This window comes from Opisthorchis viverrini, assembly GCF_000715545.1.
Source record: "Opisthorchis viverrini unplaced genomic scaffold opera_v5_236, whole genome shotgun sequence".
Classification (NCBI taxonomy): Eukaryota; Metazoa; Platyhelminthes; class Trematoda; order Opisthorchiida; family Opisthorchiidae; genus Opisthorchis; species Opisthorchis viverrini.
Window position 1 is genome coordinate 27,338 of NW_008751896.1, and position 19,377 is coordinate 46,714.

Here is a 19,377-nt window from a genome sequence, read left to right on the forward strand (position 1 = left end):
GGTTGGCCTTTTGAATGCTGCCAGCCCGCTCCAAGATTGCCTGTACGTCGGACGGGGAAGATAGAGTGGCTAAAAGTCCAAGGGTTCGCTTACTTCCCTTCTGGCGTAGCCATTCTGCGTGGAGCGTTTTATCAAGCGTGTATCAATCCGTGAATCCGTGCTAACGTATGATGTCAGACTAATAGGGATATAGCAAAAACCGGTATAAGCGCTCAGAGTTCTGGGTAAACATCAGATATATAAGGGCTGACGGGAATGAACTCCAAGATAAGTGGCTATCCTAGTATTTACTACGTGGGTTGCACACTACCAGGAAATAAATTATGTGCAAGAGAAACAGTCACCAGTCCCCGAATCACTGCCATCAGCTTTAAACTGTAACTGGTGCTGAAGCTAATGACGAGTTCATTCGGTCTAGGAAGATACGCACTCCTGATAAGTCTTCACCGTACAGATTTGGAGTCAACTTTCTAGTCTTCGTGTTCCTAAGCCAGTCGCAGATGCAATCGAAGGTCAGCTCAAAGTAATGTTATTACGTCCCATTGGAGCCTCCATTGCTACTTGCTCGATAAAGTGTTTTGCTGATGAGTACCAACTCCAGTAGAAATGGCAGTTGGCTTGCGCTTTATCTGTTGCGTGTGGCGACATTTTGAGTCCAAGCGCCCTGTTGAACCTATTCGTTGGCGCTGGTGCAAAACTTTCACTAAACCAGATGCTCTAAGCCTCCATCCAGGAGGCCTTGAAGGCGTTAAATCGACTTACCAGCAAACTATGCGTGAAGCGGTAGCCAGAGCAATGTGTTTGTATCAGGTGCCAGTAATCTTCCTGTATGAACGGTAGACCACGCGCAGAAGACGAAAATCGGTTCCACGGAGTGTGTACAGTGTGCACCGCAAATAGGAGTGAGGTAGGTGTTAAAGAGGACAGTCGAGATGAACAATTCTTCATGTGATTATGGTAAAACCTCACCTACTCTCCAGGGTTCGGGTCAACTCGGAAAATGGAATGCCCTGTTTCGAGTCAAATACGTCTAGATTTAGTCGGGTTTCCGTAAGTTCCATTACTGATGGTTGTTCAAATTAAGGTGACTGCTGAATGCCGTGAAGTTGGCTGAAACAATTGGAGCAGTTTGTGGACGAGCACTTGAACGCCATCTTTGCCGCGTCCATTGTTGGTGTGCACAGTTTCCTGCCCTAGGAGGGGATTGCCGGTTCAATGGATGTACCCCGGTTTTGGGCCGAAAGCTCTGAAGAAGCTTCCGCTACCTACTTGTCTGCATCCTGCCTTGGCGTTTCGGAGAACTGCTTTTGTTTTCCAGGATTGGTGTTTTGCCCAATAGGAGACCGGTTTGCATTGACCTTTTGACTTTGCGGTACGCAGGTTTTTGACTAATGATAGAAAATTCCCTTGGCCGCAGCTTGTAATTCGTGCACTACCGACTTTTGGGCACCTGGATTCGTTCTTGTTTAAGGATTGGCGAATGTGCGTTTGTTACCTTCTTTGGATTACCAGCGAGTTTCAGTCGGCAACGTCCTCATGGGCCCTCTTAGAGCACGTGTGCGTTAGTTGACAGCACCACGGAACATTCCGTTTGGTGGCACGTCTATGGGGCCCGTTTTCGGAGATAAGAGAAACCTTAATACAAGAGAAGCTTTGTTTTGAAGCAATTTAACATAGCTTATTTGGGCACAGAATATTTCCTACTGTGTTACTGTTGATTTTCATTTCGTCCGCAGCCAGTGTGGCCAACTAGGTGCAAGTACGGTTTTCCTGTACAAAACCGTTGAGTTTGTGGCCTTGGCTGTCGGCATCATGAGTGACGAATGAGTCCACAATCAGACAGATTACTCTAGACGAGGTGGAGCCGGAGGCTGGTGGTTCCAGATTTTCGGCGGTTATGGGGCCCTCATGTCAAAACCCAGAGTCAAAGTCAACGCTTATGAAGTGTGCGGCGGTTGACGTCACAGCTCAACTCAGCACAGCGGATTCAAGGCAAATTAGGACTAGTGAAGTGGATGTGGAGCTCAACGCTGCAGCTTTATCGTCCGCCAAGGCAATAACAGACGACAGCACCAAATGTGTTGGACGGGGGTGCCCCCACGAGGCCTGCCTAAATCCAAGCATCAGCCATTGGTATTCGAGGGGTGTGCGACAGCTGAAATTCAAGGCTGCGGCTGCTTAGAGCAGCGTGCTTTTAATGGCACCAGAGTCCATAACTGCCGCGTAGTTGGCCACAATTTTAGGGTAAGCTGATATGTCAGCAAGCGAAAGCTTTTTTCGCGCCTTCCCTTCAGGACCAAAATGACCCAGTGCTTGCACCTCTGGGACGCGATTCTTGAATGACCATTTGGTCTTTGCGACGATCCCACGAACACTGATAGCTCGCTTTTAGATCATCTGTGCGGCAGTTGAGGAGGAAAATATGACTGAAAGCCCTAAATTTCAATTGCCTCCCTTTCCGAATGGCCATTCCACGTAAAGCGAATCGTGTTCGGGCTTTGGTACGACACCCCAATGAGCAATCGTGACACTCATTTGCGCGATTGACCCTAAGAACGGCACACAAGTGACCAGCTCGGAGTCCCTCCCGCGCTTGACCACTAATGACGCCGTGGCTGTCTTTATTACCGTATCCGAGAGCTGGATAGTCTTCTTCGCAATGAAAGGTTCTAGGATGGAGAGCGCCAGGTAATTGTTCATGGAGGAAATTTTGTTAACCACTTTCGTCCAGACAACTTTGTTCTTTTTATCTACTTCCTCCATAGCTTTCGAAAAAGGTATCGTTTAGTGCTGGGGTCCCCCGAGTAAAATAATACACATGCATTGGTCTTATCGACTTGAAACTAGACTTTGTTTCTCTATGGGCAACTCTCTTGATGGTTGTGGAATGCATGAAACCGCCAAGGTAGAGGCAGTTGGGGGAGACGAACGGGTCAGGAGATTTGGTTAATTGGCTCGTGATCATCTTGCACACCCATACACTTTAAATGCCACCACGCCTGCCGAGCGTGGCCTTGCACTCCACGGGTTATATTCGATGAACGTCCAAATCTGTTGTGGTCCACCTATAGCAGCAGAGAACTACAGCCTGTGACACCCTGGCTCATAATTGTGCGTTAATGGGCGCAACTTAGAAACGGGGCGGAGTCCAATAGTACTCGCTCATGTTATTCCGAGTGATAAATTCAACAAAAGGACACGTTCGCTATAAGGGAGAAAGTCAGCAGATCAGACAGAGTGGATATCCGTTGATTTATTCACTGAGCTAAGCAATTTGATTGCATGAATTCAAAATGATGCGAGATAGCACTGTAAACAAACTAAACAGCGAGTGTTCATTCACAGCTTCACAAAACGAAGCAAATTCCTAACATATCACGTTCCAGGACACATACACGCCTCGCTCCAGAATGCTTACGTCCTGGGTTAGGATGCAACTCATTTTTTTAGGAATCTTCACCAGCCTCGTTGACGGCCCTGGCATTCGGACTCTGAACTGAAGTTCCGGCGTCATTTTCAATAGCCTTGGACGGCATTTGACGTGTAACCTGTGTTTCATAAAAGACCAGAGCGAGTCGATGATTGGCTGATTCCAGACAAAAGTAAGAACAGAGTTACTAAGCCCACTTCTGGGTACCAGATGACATGAACATATTTAAGTACTTTAGGCTTGGTCTGTGCCTGTCTCGTCTGTCAGCTAAAATCGCCACTCGAAAGTTAAGTCAGTTGGGACGGCTTCGTTGGGTTGTAGGTGCCCTGGACTTGAGCAATTTTTCTAAACGTTCGAATCATTCCAGCATTCTATATTTTACGTGGGGGTGGCTGTTAGCTTGTCAAATTGCTGGATATTCCCCGGATAGTTGATGGGCTTTCATGGTTTTCAAATTTCAGTCAAAATTGCAAATTTTTCTGGCAATTTTTTAATCCCCTTACGACTCAAAAGACTGTTTATACACTACTTTTATCACCTTGTTATCCTAGCTTACGCCATTCAATACCATCTGCACTGGATTAACTTGGATCCACCCCAAGCTTGCCAATTCTCAATGAAGTCCCTCACCCAATCAGAGCATAGGGTTTTGGACACCTGGCTATTCCGAGCTCTTGTCCGCGGCCGCGGCAGGCAAGAAGCCGTTTTCGGGGACGGAATAGTTGAGCTCCTCGTGTTGGTTGAATCCCCTATCACAAACACAGCCGGAGAGCCTCAGACGAGAGCCTCACACGCGCCAAACACAAACCACAACTCTACTAAATGAGGATCGTCAGTGACATCTAGTTCTTCTTAGCCTGGATTGCCGATGCGGTTTCAGACCTTGAGTGTGTGCATTTTGTCCTAAAAGAAGACTTGGCTGCAGTTTTCTCACTAGTAGATCGTACAAGGCTGCGGGAGTTCATGGGAAGCCACCTAAACGAAGGGGACAAGCTGTTCAGATTGATACCACTCCGTCCACCAAAGTGCTCTGTATACGGAATGTCCCTCCCTCAAATACGGTAAAACTGGCTTACTGTGGTGAGGAATGCAGGGTGATGGAGGCCCCCATCGTGTACGGCTTCTTAATTGTTACCAGGTGGGGCTCGGTTGCAGTGAGGCTCTCCGTTACCCATGAGTCGGTGAAGACTCCTTTCCAAGACCGGATTATACAGGGGTCATTCTTTCTGGCACACTTTACCCCTTCTCTCCACTTTAGGGCTCTAAATGAATAGTCTGTGGTTGTACGGCGGTAAAGTGTCGGTGTATTGCTTATGCTGCTGTATTTAATCATAGTACTAGTGCTGATACTGATGATGGTAATATCAATCCTGGGACGGATGTGTGGATTCTGACCTTGCACTCGTCGGAAGTCGCCTCTGTTCGTCTTTCAAGGCGCGATGGCCCAGTGGTCAACGCGAATTTACTGATCGGAAGGTTCGTGGTTCGAACCCGAACTCTGCCCCTCGGCTTCCCCTGTCTACGCTTGCGCAACCTGGCAGCATCCCAGTCCTCGTGCTTCCTTTGGGTGGTATGGCATCTAGGCACAGAAAGGGTGTTAGAGCTGAATAATAATCATCATCAACAGCATGCCATCAGTGTTCAACACTGATTCTTCATTGCTGTACAACCATGATTTATTTGAAAGCCTTATTGTAACGAAAAGAGTAAAAGTGGACGCAGGAGGTCCACCTGGGTCCTCCAAATACTCCTCTTCGGATGTCAGTGCATGAACGAGATCGTCTCGTCTCTGCACAAGTCCGAGATTATTGTCTGCGACACGGCACTGCCAGCTGTACTCAAGCATAAGATATGTACGAATAGTGGCGCTGCTTGAAAATCGGAGGCGTGTACCCACCGGCCGCCGATATATTGCAGCCCGGTGAGTAATCAGACATCAAACAAAGCCATCTGTGCACATCGATCGGTAGCCTTCTGGACACGAAGTGCCTAGGAAAAAAAGGAGGCTGTAAGTGCCGAGATTGCTCGTGTACTTGTTTGGTCCTTGTGGTCGGTCTACAGAAACAGACGACGGTTCAGGCTTATACGGGAATCAACAAACAGGGACTTGAGACCTGAGTTGAGCACTTTGAATAACAGCTCTTGCTCGGAGTCTCAAACTGCACAAGAACATTGGACGAAGAACCCGGTACCCCATGTGGCCCTGGAGATTTGTGACTCTTGGATAGCTGGATATCTGGATACCCGCATCACTCAAAGATGGGGGTAAAACTTTCAGCGCTTGTATCCATTTGCCTCCGCCTGAGAAGGGGAGACTCCGAGACAACTGGTTGGAATCGATGACAGTGCCCATTTAAAAAAGGGCATGTAGTAAATGTGGTGACTACTAAGTGATCGGTTTGACTCTAGTCGTAACTGGACTCTTGGCGTCACTTATTCTTCTTTGCTTTATGGTGGTCCGCGAAACGTCGACTCGAAAGCGCCAAGCTTGTTTTCGGCTTGCTGGGAGTTGTGTCGACCTCATCTTTACACTCCGTCAGGTATTTGAACAACGCCATACGTATGTGCCTGAATGCATATGTGGTTTTCGTGGATTTCCATGGCGCATCTGAGTCTGTTGATTTCTACTACCCAGCACACTTCCCTGGTGAGAAATGCCCCGGATGTCTATCAATATAGCAGATTCTTTGTATTCTCAGAGTTTCGGGACTGTCACCATACAGGACACTTTACAAAATGTCCGTACAAAATTGACTGCACCGCAAAGTTCTCGTCCTCGCGTTCTTTGACTTACACTTTTCATCCATCAATTGTAAGGTCATGCCCCTGGACGTGTGGTCATCGAAACTGCCACGTGTAATCCAAAGAGACTCGAAGTTCATGAGCAAGCTGTGTACGTTCCGACTGCGGTGTGACAGAGGGGGTCCATGCACAAAACTCAGACTCGGATCGCGTTTGCTAATTGGAGACAGCTATGACGGCAAGGCTACTCTAAACTGTGCGTAGATAGATCGGTACTTGTGAGGAAAGTGGCACTGTGCATCGTAACACCAGTAGTATCTTCCGAATGGAGCAAACCCTACCGGCAGAATTCATGGGGAAAGTTGCAGTCGAATTTCATTGCAGGTGTTCGAATGTGGCATGTGCGTGACTGAGCTGGGGATAGCTTAACTGTTAAGGTGCCAAATTCCCCACTGGAAAGTCTGGTTTGAACCCAGACCTAGATTTTCAATTGTTCCTGCCTAGGCTTTCGAAACCTGGTAATATCCCAGCCACCATGCCTCCAAGTCGTGTGGTCGGATGAGTACGTAACGATTATTATGTTTTATCATTGGGCGTGATAGTGCTCATATCTCAAGGCCAAAGGCTATTAGGCTTGGGTTAGAGTGTCTGCACTTCACACGCTGCGGAATTTCTCGGCGACAACTTGTTTCAGCTTTTTCTTGTCGCTCGCGAGACTAGTTTGAATGCCTTCAAGCACCACAAGAGACTCGGGTGTTGTGGATGACGCTCAACTACGAAATTTTGCTTCTGGGAAAGACCACAACATCACTGTGATCCTGGGATCTACGCAGCTGTACTCTCAGGGGACCGTTTGTCCCGTAGCGCCCTCTTACTCTAGTCATGTTTCTGATGGAGGCGACTCGGGTGGTCAAACTCTGCAACGAAGCACGAAAACCCTTACTGGTGAACTCAGTAGCGTTGGTAACTACTGTTTCCGGATGCGGATCGCGGGGACTGGATTAGTCAGTGGTTAATGATAGGTATGGTCGGGAGCGAGACGGCTCAGCGTTTGGAGCGCGAATTTACCGACATTAAGGTCCGTGGATCGAATCCGGCCTCTGCATCTCTCTGCGCAGTCGACTGCACGCTTGCATGAAAGCCGTTGCTTTCACTGCTTATCTTTCATGTCTTACCGGATAAGTGGAACCGTGAAACTTCAATGAACTGGTTTGACTATCGCATCCAACTGATGGCTTTCATTTCCCTATGTTGTTGCACGGTCTAGTAACTCGCCTGATTGGTTCGGTTAGTGAAACAGTAATTGTCGTAATTTTAGCTGCAACTTTGATGATGCAGTCTTTGTAGCAGTTGGTAGACAGGTGGTGGTGACGGTTTCCCAAATCAGTGACGTTCTCTCTGAAGGTTTCGGTGTGTCGGCAAAGCTTTGAGTTAGTGTACTAGTATCTGGTTTCCATCTTTTAACGATGGGGATAGTTAATCTAGGCCGGGCCCCTCATACCGTTTGAAAATGCCACTTTGATGACCTTTGATTCAGTTGAGGGTTCGTATTTACGCCTCTGTGTGCAGATTGGTGGTTTCCCATTTAGAGTGAGGTTCCACCTGACGGTGCTGCAGCTGGACCGTCATTATAAATATCAGTATCATTACGTTGTTATAATATAGTATAATAATGATTATTAAATGAGGGGCCTTGGGGGTCCTCTTCGATGGGATGGAAGTTTCGCGAATGAAATTACAACTTATTGACAGATTTCGGACTGGAGCAAGATGTTACAAGGGGGAATGCTAAAAACTGGTTTAAGCGAAATGAAATTAGAGCGTCTCTTGACAACATGGTTAAGTGTCAACGAAGGATACCCTTACTTCCGTAATATTGATTTCGAGTCCAGCTGAGGTGGCGAGCGATCTCTCCGGTCAAACGCAGTTTTCAGATTGTTCTGGCTATCAGTCAGCAAAATGATGTTAGCATATTTTATATCAGGGATCTAAATATCCTACGGAGGCTGTTTGCTTTTGTGGCTCCATCATGACTGACGGTGTTCACTTCATCGCTTCATACTTGGCGCGCTTCGTCTTTGCTTTCAGCCCACGTACTTCTATTCCTAAACAAGTGAAGCGCTATTTATCCTATACATTTGTGCCCTGTCCCCGCGCCCAATCGGGATATAGTCCCTGTCTATAACAATTTGTCTAAGAACATAATGGAACCGTTGCTCCTACCCAAAGGTTTCTATACGGACCAAAATTCTTTAGACGCCACTGCACACTGGAATCATAGGTCCCGAGCCTTTCAAACGTTTTTTGGATTCTCTCGACTCACCTAATGAAAAAAGGGAACCTTGGTCCATTTTGTTTACGCCGCCGACTGTCTCGTTTATGAATCTGCTGTTAATATATGTGGAAGTTGTACGTTCTCCCAGAGAATATTATTTGTGCTCGCCGTCTTCTACAAAAATGCAATCAAAACAGCAGTTTGTTCGAAGACGAAGCTTTGGCCGAAATTACGATTGCAAGACAGTATACGCCATTGACCACCAAAACGGTGTACGTCGTGCCATGATAAACGGGCTTCAGTCTGACTCAGAATGGATTCACCCTGAATGCGGCACATGAATTAGCTAGGCCATTAGAATCGGCCCACAAACAAACTCAGACGTGCTCTCATAACCAACCGATATCGCTTTCTGCGGCTGCAACGCCTTTACAGATATCTACGGTTAGTCCGTCACACTCAATCTCCCCTAATTTTGTACCTTATCTCTCGTGAATCAGTTCTCAGATATGTTGTTTTTGCAGTCGTTCCAGGCATCCAAGTGTCTCGCGAGGGAAATGATATGTAAATCAGGTAGCAAAACAGGTTCTGAGGCTAAGTGCAACTACCACGTCATATATTCAACGATTCATCGCTTCTGGATCACTAGACACAAGAAGGGTGAAATGTGAAGGTGCTCAGTTTGTCCTTGACGTCTTGAGATGCACAGTCACGCTTGGGTCTTGCATGCGTGTTTTGGAGACAGCATACATCAATTTTGAGGGATTACAAGGTCTCGGCTGTGAGACTTGGCCTATTCAAGCAACGGAACTGAGACGTCTTCAGGTGTTCGACAATCGTTGTCTCAGAACCATAGCTCGTATGTGTTGGTGTCGGCGAATCCGTAAGGAGGCGGTTAGAAAGCGCGTTTTCGGCTGCGCAACTGGTACTTCTATTGAAGAATGTGTCCAGCACCAGAAGCTGTGTTGGGACATGTTTTGCGTATGCCGAACCATCGTTTGCCGAAGAGAGTGCTGTTTTCCATTCCCAACTCAGAGTGGCGTAAACAGAGAGGTGGCCAACCATTGACTTGGCAGAGGAGTATGAAGGAGATCACGAAACGCTTGGGTGCTGTCGGTGCTACTCGCCTTCCAGAATTGGGACCACGTGATCCTCACTGTGTTTGGTTGGAGACACTACAATATATGGCTGCCAACCGATGTCAGTGGCGTTCTTGTTGTCAGTTTCTATCCAGATTGCCTGAGTGAATGTCTGGAGGTGTAGGCACCTCGGAATGATAGTGGTAAGCTAGCATTAAGTCCCTTCCCTGTCCACCTTTACTCTTTTCTTTCCAATAAGGTTTTCAAATAAATCATGGTTGTACGGTGGTGAAGCATCGGTGTTGAACACTCATGTCATGCTGTCGACGATGATGACAAGGTCTCGGCGAGCATTACCTGCTCACCAATTTGTTAAACAGTGAGGACGTTGGAAAATCTCCTGGATTTAGCAAGGCCTTATTTAATAGACAGTGGGGTGCGTGAAGCACACCGGTCAGGTAAATGACAGTTTACTTATCGTAAAGGGGGTTCGACGGCGGCACGTACCGTACGTTTAGGAAACCACCCTCCGCTACCCTAATCAAATCTACCCAACCATTCGACCGAATTACGGTAGACTTTAAAGGACCTTGGCCTTCTGTTACTCGGAACTTCTATCTTCTTACTATCGTTGATGAGTTTTCCCCTTTTCCGTTCACCTTTCCCCTTGCAGACACGTGCGTCCACAGTTATCAAATGTTTATATAAATTGGACTCTGGTATGCATATATATGTACATTTATGTCGTGGTTCCTTATTCCACATCCGTACTTGACGGAGGAGTTTTTACCGGAAAAACAACTGCTTGGCTGGATCGTTTTTGTTCCGTTCGGTTATTTAGCATAACCTGTCACCTTTTCTCCTCAGAAAATAATAATCGTTCAGCTGCAACACCCTTTCGGTGTCCAGCTGTCATGCCACCCGAAGGCACGAGTGCTGAGTTACTGCCCAAGCCTAGAGAGGGGCAATCTAGATATAGGGGTTGGGTTCGAAACACCGATCTTGTGGTTAGTAAATTCGCTCCTTAACCACTGAGCCATCTCGAGCTCTTTAACTTCACTGACATGATGGAACACTCACTTCCAGCCTCCAATTCCTGTGGGGTCAAAATTATCCCAGATCATTCGCTCACATATATCCAGTACGCAGACTACGTATCCCTTCTTGGGTCTGATGCCGTCGTGATGTTAACAATACGGAAGAATCTAAATAATTCTGCCTCAGTTTGGTGTGCGTTTCACACCTGAAAAGTGAAGAATGCTGCTGCAAGTCTGGGTGGACGTAGTAGCGAAGTATGAAAGACGCTACCAGCATACTCAGTCGCGTTGACGGGGCACATCAATCATTAGAGACACTGTCGGGCAACCCTGTCACATCCTCACTGGCGCTCACGTATCCAAATCGTTGTCCTCAACGCACAACTTCCCTTCAAGTCTCATCAATGAAAAGTTCACTTAGGTCCCTGTTTTTACGCATCAATTATGTCAGCTACCGCCTCCCATGCGCACCTATCTACTCCATCTCCCCAAATCATCTGTGGACAAGACTGTGGCAGCTATAACCACTGTACAGTGGGTACGCTGTTTTTACGATTAATGGTGATGACGATTTAACTGGTTAATTATGTATAAGGTATTAGAGCAAGTGGTTCTATTTTATTGACCGCTTCGGTCCAATGATATTGAAGATGGTTGTGTTGAACGAATAACCGGGTTGAGGAATGTCTTCAAGACTCGTCGTAGGTATCATCAGTTCATCGTAGTGATATTCTTATATTTTCGTGGTGTATTCGGTCTCTTCAAAGGTGCTTAATGAAGGACTATACGGCCTTACACTTAGTAACCTTCAAAGGCGTACACTGTGAACACCGGTGGCATGTAGGCAGCTATACACATGCATGTAGGCAAATGTACTGAAATAAGCCATGGGTGCCTAACATCGCCACTGAAGTACAACTTTTTGACTGATGAAGCCCTACTAACTTTAGTGAGGTAACATATTGCGTCAAATGGATTACCTGAATGGTGTCGCGATCCAGGGCCAACACCTTATCCCACAAAAGTGTGGTGCTTAAGCGCCAGGATTAACCAGAGGCTGGCACTTTTGAACGTTCTTACGTTGTTCAGATGGACGGAGGCTATGATATTTCCAATAAGGGACTTCGTATTACACCGTAGTGTTTCCAGCAGGCTCTGCATCCGGATTTAGAATGGGGGTCACGGTCGAGTTACTCTGCGTAGTTGTAGAAGCCAGAATCAGTCAGTAAGTCCGTGGGTACGCAAAATACTCCTTAGGCTGACAAAATAAAGTTGCTTTCACGCCTTTGGCGGTTATAACTGCCTTTTATCGGACGGATTTGGAATAATTTATTGGTGGTCGACCCATAGAAACGATTTGTTCATGTTATTTTGGCTGTTTTTTTTCGAAGGGGACGCAGCGATACTGCCCGTGCAGGTCATCATCATAATCGTCATCGGTAGCATGATATCAGTAATCGACACAGATGCTTCGCTGCCGTACAATCATGATTTAATCGAAAGCCTTATATTGAAGAAAAGAATAAAGGTGGACGGAAAAGAGACTTAGTGCTGGCTGATTACAATCATTCCGAGGTGCCTACACCTCCAAACACTCATTCAGGCAATCTGGATAGAAACTGACAACAAGATCGCCACTGACATCAGTTGGCAGCCATATCTTGTAGTGTCTCCAACCAAACACAGTGAGGATCACGTGGTCCCCATCCTTCATCATCATCATCATCATCATCATCATCATCATCATCATCGACAGCATGACGTCAGTGTTCAACACTGATGCTTCATTGCCCATCCTGGAAGGCGAGTAGCACCGACAGTACCCAAACGTTTCGTGGTTTCTTACATACCCATCTGCCAGGTCAAGGGTTGGCCATGTCTCTGCTTCCGCATGCAGGTGGTTTTATTCGTTCCATTCAGGAATGGAATGTGATCAGCAATTTTTGGGATGGGCGTTAGGCTAACACTTCAGGTAATTTTGTGATACGATTGCAAACAAGTGAACGGATTACTGGTGACGAGTCAGGGACGGGCACCCTTCCTTCAACTTCGTATTGTGCGATCGGCCACAACTGAAACTTTGCACGGCATAAAATGTTTTTTGAAGACAGTCATTAGTCTAATCGTGGAACCTTGTAACTCAGTGACAGACCGTCACAAACCAAAATATACTGGGAATCTGGAATAGTAAACCACTATCTTCTATGCTATTGGACGCTGTTTGGCCACTAAAAACCGGTTGTGACATCGAGTCCACTACTGACCTGCTGGCGTGTGGCATCGTGTTGTTTATAAACAAATCCCTTATCAGAACCTGATATTGCTTAGGTAATTTACGGTCTGAGTCCATGCTCGAAAGTATGTGTACGTGTCTTGACTACAATGAACCCTCAACAGCTCGAAATTTGACGTGAGCCCAATCCATGAAGCGTGTATTTAGACTTCACCACTGGCTTTCCTGTCACCTTCGTCCAGGTTTGAGCAAACTGAGTGTCTTATCTCGTGTTTCCTAGTGGATGCTTGGCGGTTTTGCGTAGAAAGTTCTTGACAACGTAGAAGTCAGTTAGGTTTTTGACCCCTGCAGCGAACCTTCTCAAGCAGTAGGCAGTTACGTTCAATACCCGCTGTAGATAAGCTAGATGTAGTTCTAATGGGTTGTCCGTAGCGTCACATCGTGTTGAAATGCCAATAAAAGCATTTTGTGACCCCAAAGAAGTAATAGTGAGAGGTGCACCAATGGTGATTTACACTGGGACTGAAAAGATTGTGTTGCGGAGCTGAATTTACTGACTGACTGTGACCCTCGAGCAACAGATACGTACCTAACCTCATCATTCCGCTTTTGTGCGTCTCTTTTTGAGGACAGCAATAGTACTAGGGCTTTTGTGTTGTAAGTTGACGCTCTGTTTCCGTTGTACTTGTCCGTTATCTAGTATTAATCGCTGCTTTTACCTCTACGTTGTTCCTGTTTCAGATGGCCGGTGATCAGGTGTGTTATACACTGATTGGTTTGTCTCCAGACGCCAAAACCTACTCAGAACAACAACTGAAGGATGACCTTCAGCACAACAGCGTTGATATTAAACGAGAGGCTCTAAAAGAAGTCATTCGGCTGATTGTTAATGGCGAAAAGTTTCCAAACATACTGATGACAGTGATTCGTTTTGTGATGCCTTCGCAGGATCATATGATAAAAAAACTACTGTTGTTGTTCTGGGAAGTCGTACCCAAATACGGCCCGGATGGAAAATTGTTGCATGAAATGATTTTGGTATGCGATGCCTATCGCAAGGACTTGCAGCATCCAAACGAGTTCATTAGGGGTTCTACTCTGCGATTTCTGTGCAAACTTAAGGAACCAGAATTACTGGAACCATTGATGCCAGCTATTCAGCAATGCTTAGAACACAGACATGCTTATGTTCGCCGAAATGCCGTGCTAGCCATTTTCACCATCTACAAAAATTTTGAGCACTTGATTCCCGATGCTCCCGAGAAGATGCTTCGCTTCCTAGAGCAAGAGCAAGATGCATCGTGCAAGCGAAATGCATTCATGATGTTGCTGCACGTTAGCCAAGCCAGCGCACTAGACTACTTGGTCGAGCGTTTGGATCAGATTCAAAACTTTGGTGACATCATGCAGCTTATCGTTGTGGAACTTATCTACAAGGTGCGGTTTTTATCATTTCATTTCATTGCTTCTCTAGGTCTGTTTGGCCAAGCCTGCCGAACGACTACGTTTTATCCGATGTATCTATAGCCTTCTCCAATCCAACAGTCCGGCTGTACGCTATGAAGCAGCGGGTACGCTAATCACACTGAGTTCTGCACCTTCCGCACTCAAGGCAGCAGCCAGCTGCTATGTGAATTTAATCCTGAAGGAAAGTGACAACAACGTAAAGCTCATCGTACTTTCTCGACTTATGGATCTTCGCCAATATCATGAACGCATACTTCAAGGTTTGGTGATGGATATTGTACAAATATTAGGTAAGTTCTGAGTTTGCTTCCTACTTGACTTTGTCTTTTAGCGGCATCTGATATGGAGATTCGCCAGAAAACATTGGATTTCACCATGGATCTGGTGACTTCGCGCACTGCTGACGAACTGATCAAACTGTATCGAAAAGAGCTTCTCAAAGCGTGCAGTAGTGGTGGGGGTGGCAGAGCTGTTACTTCCGTCCCTTCAACAGTTGGTTCTGGGGGAGATGGGGGCAACGAAAAGTCAGGCACTTTGTCGTCAGATAGTTCAGAGGAGGCAAAGTATCGGTATGCTCTTGTCCATACTATCTACGACATCTCTGTGCGCTTTCCGGAGACACTGAGCACCATTATTCCAACCGTCTGTGATGTAAGTTGCCATCATTAGCAACGAGTAATGTATATGTCTTCGTGTTATTATAAATTGTGATCCTGATGTTAGTGCCGGTTTCATAATGACAGGCCTGTAAGTTGCCATATAGAGTTTCACTTTTACTTGCCAATGTTCCCATTAAGTTGCTTCACTACCGCACGGGTTGCATGACAATCCCACCAAATGGAGGTATGAGGCTATCCCCGCAAACTTGGAAGCTGCACTTCTGCAGAAATACTGGGTCTTATAGTGTAGCGCTTTATGTACCTCCATGGCTCACAGTTATGCTGTCTCTTTCTTTAACAGCCACAGTGTCCTGTACTAGGTTGGTCAATGGATAGAGATCTGACGGACGCACCCTCCTGGTCATACAGATTAGGAACTGGTGGCAATTTATTCCTTAAAAAACGTATGCTACTGTGGTGGTATACATGCACTCACCCACTGCCATGTGGTCGGGTTTTTGGACAAACGGCTTTGGTTGAGGGCCATAGTAGCCCTCTTGTGTAGGTGTGGGTGCCATGACAGTGTCCAAGCCTGCGTACAACCATGAGCTTCACAACCAAAACTAACCTCATGTCAGATGGGTCGTCGCGGGGTCGCCTTACTTGCCGCATACAACAGGGTGGTTAAACAAAAGTAGACTACTGCTGATGTTTACCTTCTCACACTTCCACTTATTCCTTCTCCTCTATTCAACTCTACTTCATTGTGTGTATTGGTGAACAGCTCGTGGCACTAAGACTGACTGCTTTATTTGCTTTGCAGCTCCCATAGCGACAACTCCATCCCAAACAGCTCGAAATTACCTTTATATCTAGATTGTCAGATTAAGTGTTGAAGTTATAGGCAACTTGGATGTTTGTGATTTGCTAACTCTAGCGCCCTCCTTTCTTTCCATTGTAATGTTTTATTGGAATAAACTGACATGGTTATATGGTAGTGAATCATTAGTGCTCTGCTCTGCCGTTGCTACCAATGATGCTGGTGGTTTGTTTGTCAAGGTCTGTGAAAGAATTCCATGAAGCAGCGATCTTTCGCCCCCCCCCGCAGTGTTATAACTTGCTGGACGGTAGTGCAACTCTGTGTCGGTCCCTTGGCTTCCTGCTCCGCCCACTATGGTATAGCAAAAGGCACGGTAGCTCTACACAGCCCTTTATGGAGACAAAGGAAAATAATCACAACTGTATTTATAGGGTAGTCACAGAGTGTTCCACAAGGTCGTGCCAGAATGTCCTTGAGGGGGCGAGAAGCGTCGAGTCAAAGGTGCTTGACTCGGATTGGCTAGCATTCTGGCCAATCAGGGCATGCCTTCGTCTGGCCCGTGTCCTGCACGTGACACATCCGTCCAAATGATGTGATGTTCGGTTCTTAGGGACGGCTGGCCCCCGAACACCCAGAGACAGTTTCTATGGCGCTGTAGACGCTCTTTTACAAGGTGATGAGAACTCACATCGTTCCTGTCGTTCGTGACCCTTTGATTAGATATGAGATGCGCGGACAAGTGATAGCGCCTACTGTGCTTATCGTAGACTATCCATTCGCAGTAACAGCTCCCTGAAAAGCAGAAGTTATGACCACGTGGTGTCCACCAGCGAATCAGCCCCAACTCTAAATAGATGACATTGTTATCAATTACCGGTGACGACGATCGATGATCGCCTGCCGCTTCTTCAGGAGTGTCTGTGTGGGCTTCTATCATGCGCTACCCGTTGATGCCTTTCGTTGCGCTTTCCAGATTCACAAAAAACATGGTCACCTCACGTAGCCATGGGCTCCGAAATCAAATATATCGGAACCTACTTTCCCAACATCTATCTGCCGATCCGATTTCGGATATTAACTATCATTTAAGCTAGATGACCAGAGCTGTACACAATGCAAGGAATTCGATCTGCTGACTTCTTCCAAGCTTTGCTGGAAGCCCGGTGACAGATTTCTTCTGGTCGTAACCACAACCCAGGGCGACGCATGATTCGACGCCAAATAAAACAGTGTCCTCAAAGACCGAGAAACTTAGCGGATCCTAAAGGTTGAAGAAATGGATAGGCCGTCGGAAGATAAAAACTACCAATTGTTTATCAAATCTTCTGAAACGAGGTCCCGGAAGCCTTTTGTCGGTGAAAGCAGACGTTCACCATAGCTCTCTGGTATCCAACAAAAGCGAACATTCGGATTGTTGGCATGTCACGTCGAACAACAACTTAGATAGTCACATGCTACCTCCAACCTAGGCTGCTACCGGATACATTGGTAGACTGTGAATATGGCGCCCCTTCAGCCTAATAAGTGTCCGAATGTTTCTCTACTTAGGCGTCATCATGCTTTTGGTGCTGATGGCCTTGTACTTACTCCGTTCAAGGCAGGCAGTGAGTTCTTTAGCCAGTGACTGTCTTACCTAATTGCTTTTATCTGGGATACAGGCCGTCCCAGACAACTGGACTGGATCCTTATATTGCCCGTCCTCGAAAAGTGAACTCATAGTGAGTATGGTTATCGCAGGTGATTCCAGTCGTAACATGCCGTCTGGCGTCACTGATTGTTTTTACTTCTGGTGGTACGCTCTAGAGCTCGAGATAGCTCAGTGGTTATGGCGCGAACTTATTCACTGGAAGGCCCGTGGTTGGAATCCAACCTCAGCATCTCGACAGCTTCTACCTAGGCTTGGGCAGCCTGACAGTATCTTAGCCCTTCTGCTTCTTTCGGGTAGCTTGTTAGCTAGGCACCGGAAAGGTGTCACACTGAACAACTACTATTTATCATTATTACGGTGAGACCTTCAACCGAGAGCATCAAGCGAGATTTCTGTTAGGCAGAGGCCACATCCTCACTCTTCGTTAGGTGTTACAGTAAGGTTGTGTGTGCTCGTATCGCATTTTTACACTTTGATTCTTTCGATTCTGTCGGTCACTCACTTTTTGGCGCGTGTGTGTATGTGGGTTTCTCCACAAAAAGCCCTGCCGGTAAGGATGTTTGCTGTCTCCAGTTTTGCTCAACTTCCTACTCAATGACAATGGGGAGAACCGTAAAGGGTCTTCAAATCCCAGGCGTTACTGGGGAGAGCCTTGTCGATCTAGGGTACGTGGACGATGTTATCCTTATATTTGAGTAAGAACGTAAATCGCAAGCACTGTTGAATAAGTCGATCTCCACCGTACCACCTTTCGGCATGCCTACTGCACCTAAAAAGTGCGAAGCCATGCTTTGGAACTCGCAGTCTCCAAACATGTGCCTTGGAATTCAAAGAGAAACATTGGACGTTTTAGATCATTTTGCCTACCTAGGTGGGCGTGTTAGCTCTGATAGAATTGTGTCCGGTCAAGTGAGAGCTCGGAGCAATGTTGCCATTTCGCTTTACTTACGGCATCGAAAAGGCATATCACTCAATCTCAAAGGTCGCGTGTATCAGGCCACTGGGCTCTGCAGCTAGGCGATCTGAGGTGCGGATAGGTGTTGATGGGTAGGTGTTTTATTCTAATTCTAACACAATGAGCGAATTCTTTTTGTCCTCCCCCTCAATTCCTTCTAACTTTACGCTTTGTGAATAAGGCCAACTACGTCGCAGTGGAAAGCTTTTTGGTGTTTCGGCCCCATACCGCTGTAGCTAGTGAGCAACAGTTGTTCTCCTGAGTGGTAGTCAATACCCGAGCCAGTGATGTCAATTGATAACGACAACTGATATGTACGCTTGAAATTTACTTATAAGAGTCATGGTAGGTGTAGTCAACAGCCGATGTTGCAGTGCAGGTGTTTCATACCCTTCTCTACTTTACTTCTATCCCACCACTACTTACCACGCCAGCGATTTCTTTGCCCTCAACTATGATTGCACGCTCGGAGTTTCCTTAACAAAACGCCTGGCAGTGATAATTGTCTGACAAATGTCGTCTGAATACGGCCGCTGTGCCCATGATAGTCCGGCATATACCGTTTCCCGATTGTGGTAAAGCGACGTTGTGCAGCAATTTGGGTACGGACGGCGAGTCCATTTGACTGGAAAACAGAGGTCTGGGGTTGTGTTAACTTGGGCAAATGGCCAGTGCGAATGGACTGTCTGTCAGCCGAACGAACTGGGATTACTAGGATGCGCCAATGACAAATTGCGCATTCTGTTTCGCTACGAAATGGGCACTTTCTTGTGTTTGCCTAGAGGTGGTTTTTATACTTTTTACATAACACTTCAATGGATCGATTCGCGTAACTCATGAGTTAAACGGCACCCGAGCTATCAATATTTCAACACATGGCTGCTTATATGCGAACACATCGATGCTTTGCGGACACTTATGGTCTTATCCTCAGTGCTGTCGTGATTGTTCTTTTCCCAGTGGTCAACATGTCAATTTCCTATCCCCTACTCTTGTTAAATAAGCTAACATGACATCAAGTCGAGGTGCAAGCGAATGTCCTCACACGGTGGATAGTAAATTAGAAAAAAGCATCACTTCTGCGGCACCCTG

General features: G+C 46.5%; 1 protein-coding gene across 1 annotated transcript in view; it reads left to right on the forward strand.

The window, feature by feature from the left end:
- The window catches only part of T265_08815 (hypothetical protein), a gene marked incomplete at both ends in the record, with an annotated part of 60,791 nt that overhangs the window by 27,109 nt on the left and 14,305 nt on the right, over positions 1-19,377 (forward strand). The window contains 3 exons of the mRNA XM_009174727.1: positions 13,538-14,233; positions 14,271-14,553; positions 14,595-14,914. Coding sequence (XP_009172991.1) covers positions 13,538-14,233; positions 14,271-14,553; positions 14,595-14,914 — 1,299 coding nt within the window. The remainder of the gene's footprint in view (positions 1-13,537; positions 14,234-14,270; positions 14,554-14,594; positions 14,915-19,377) is intronic.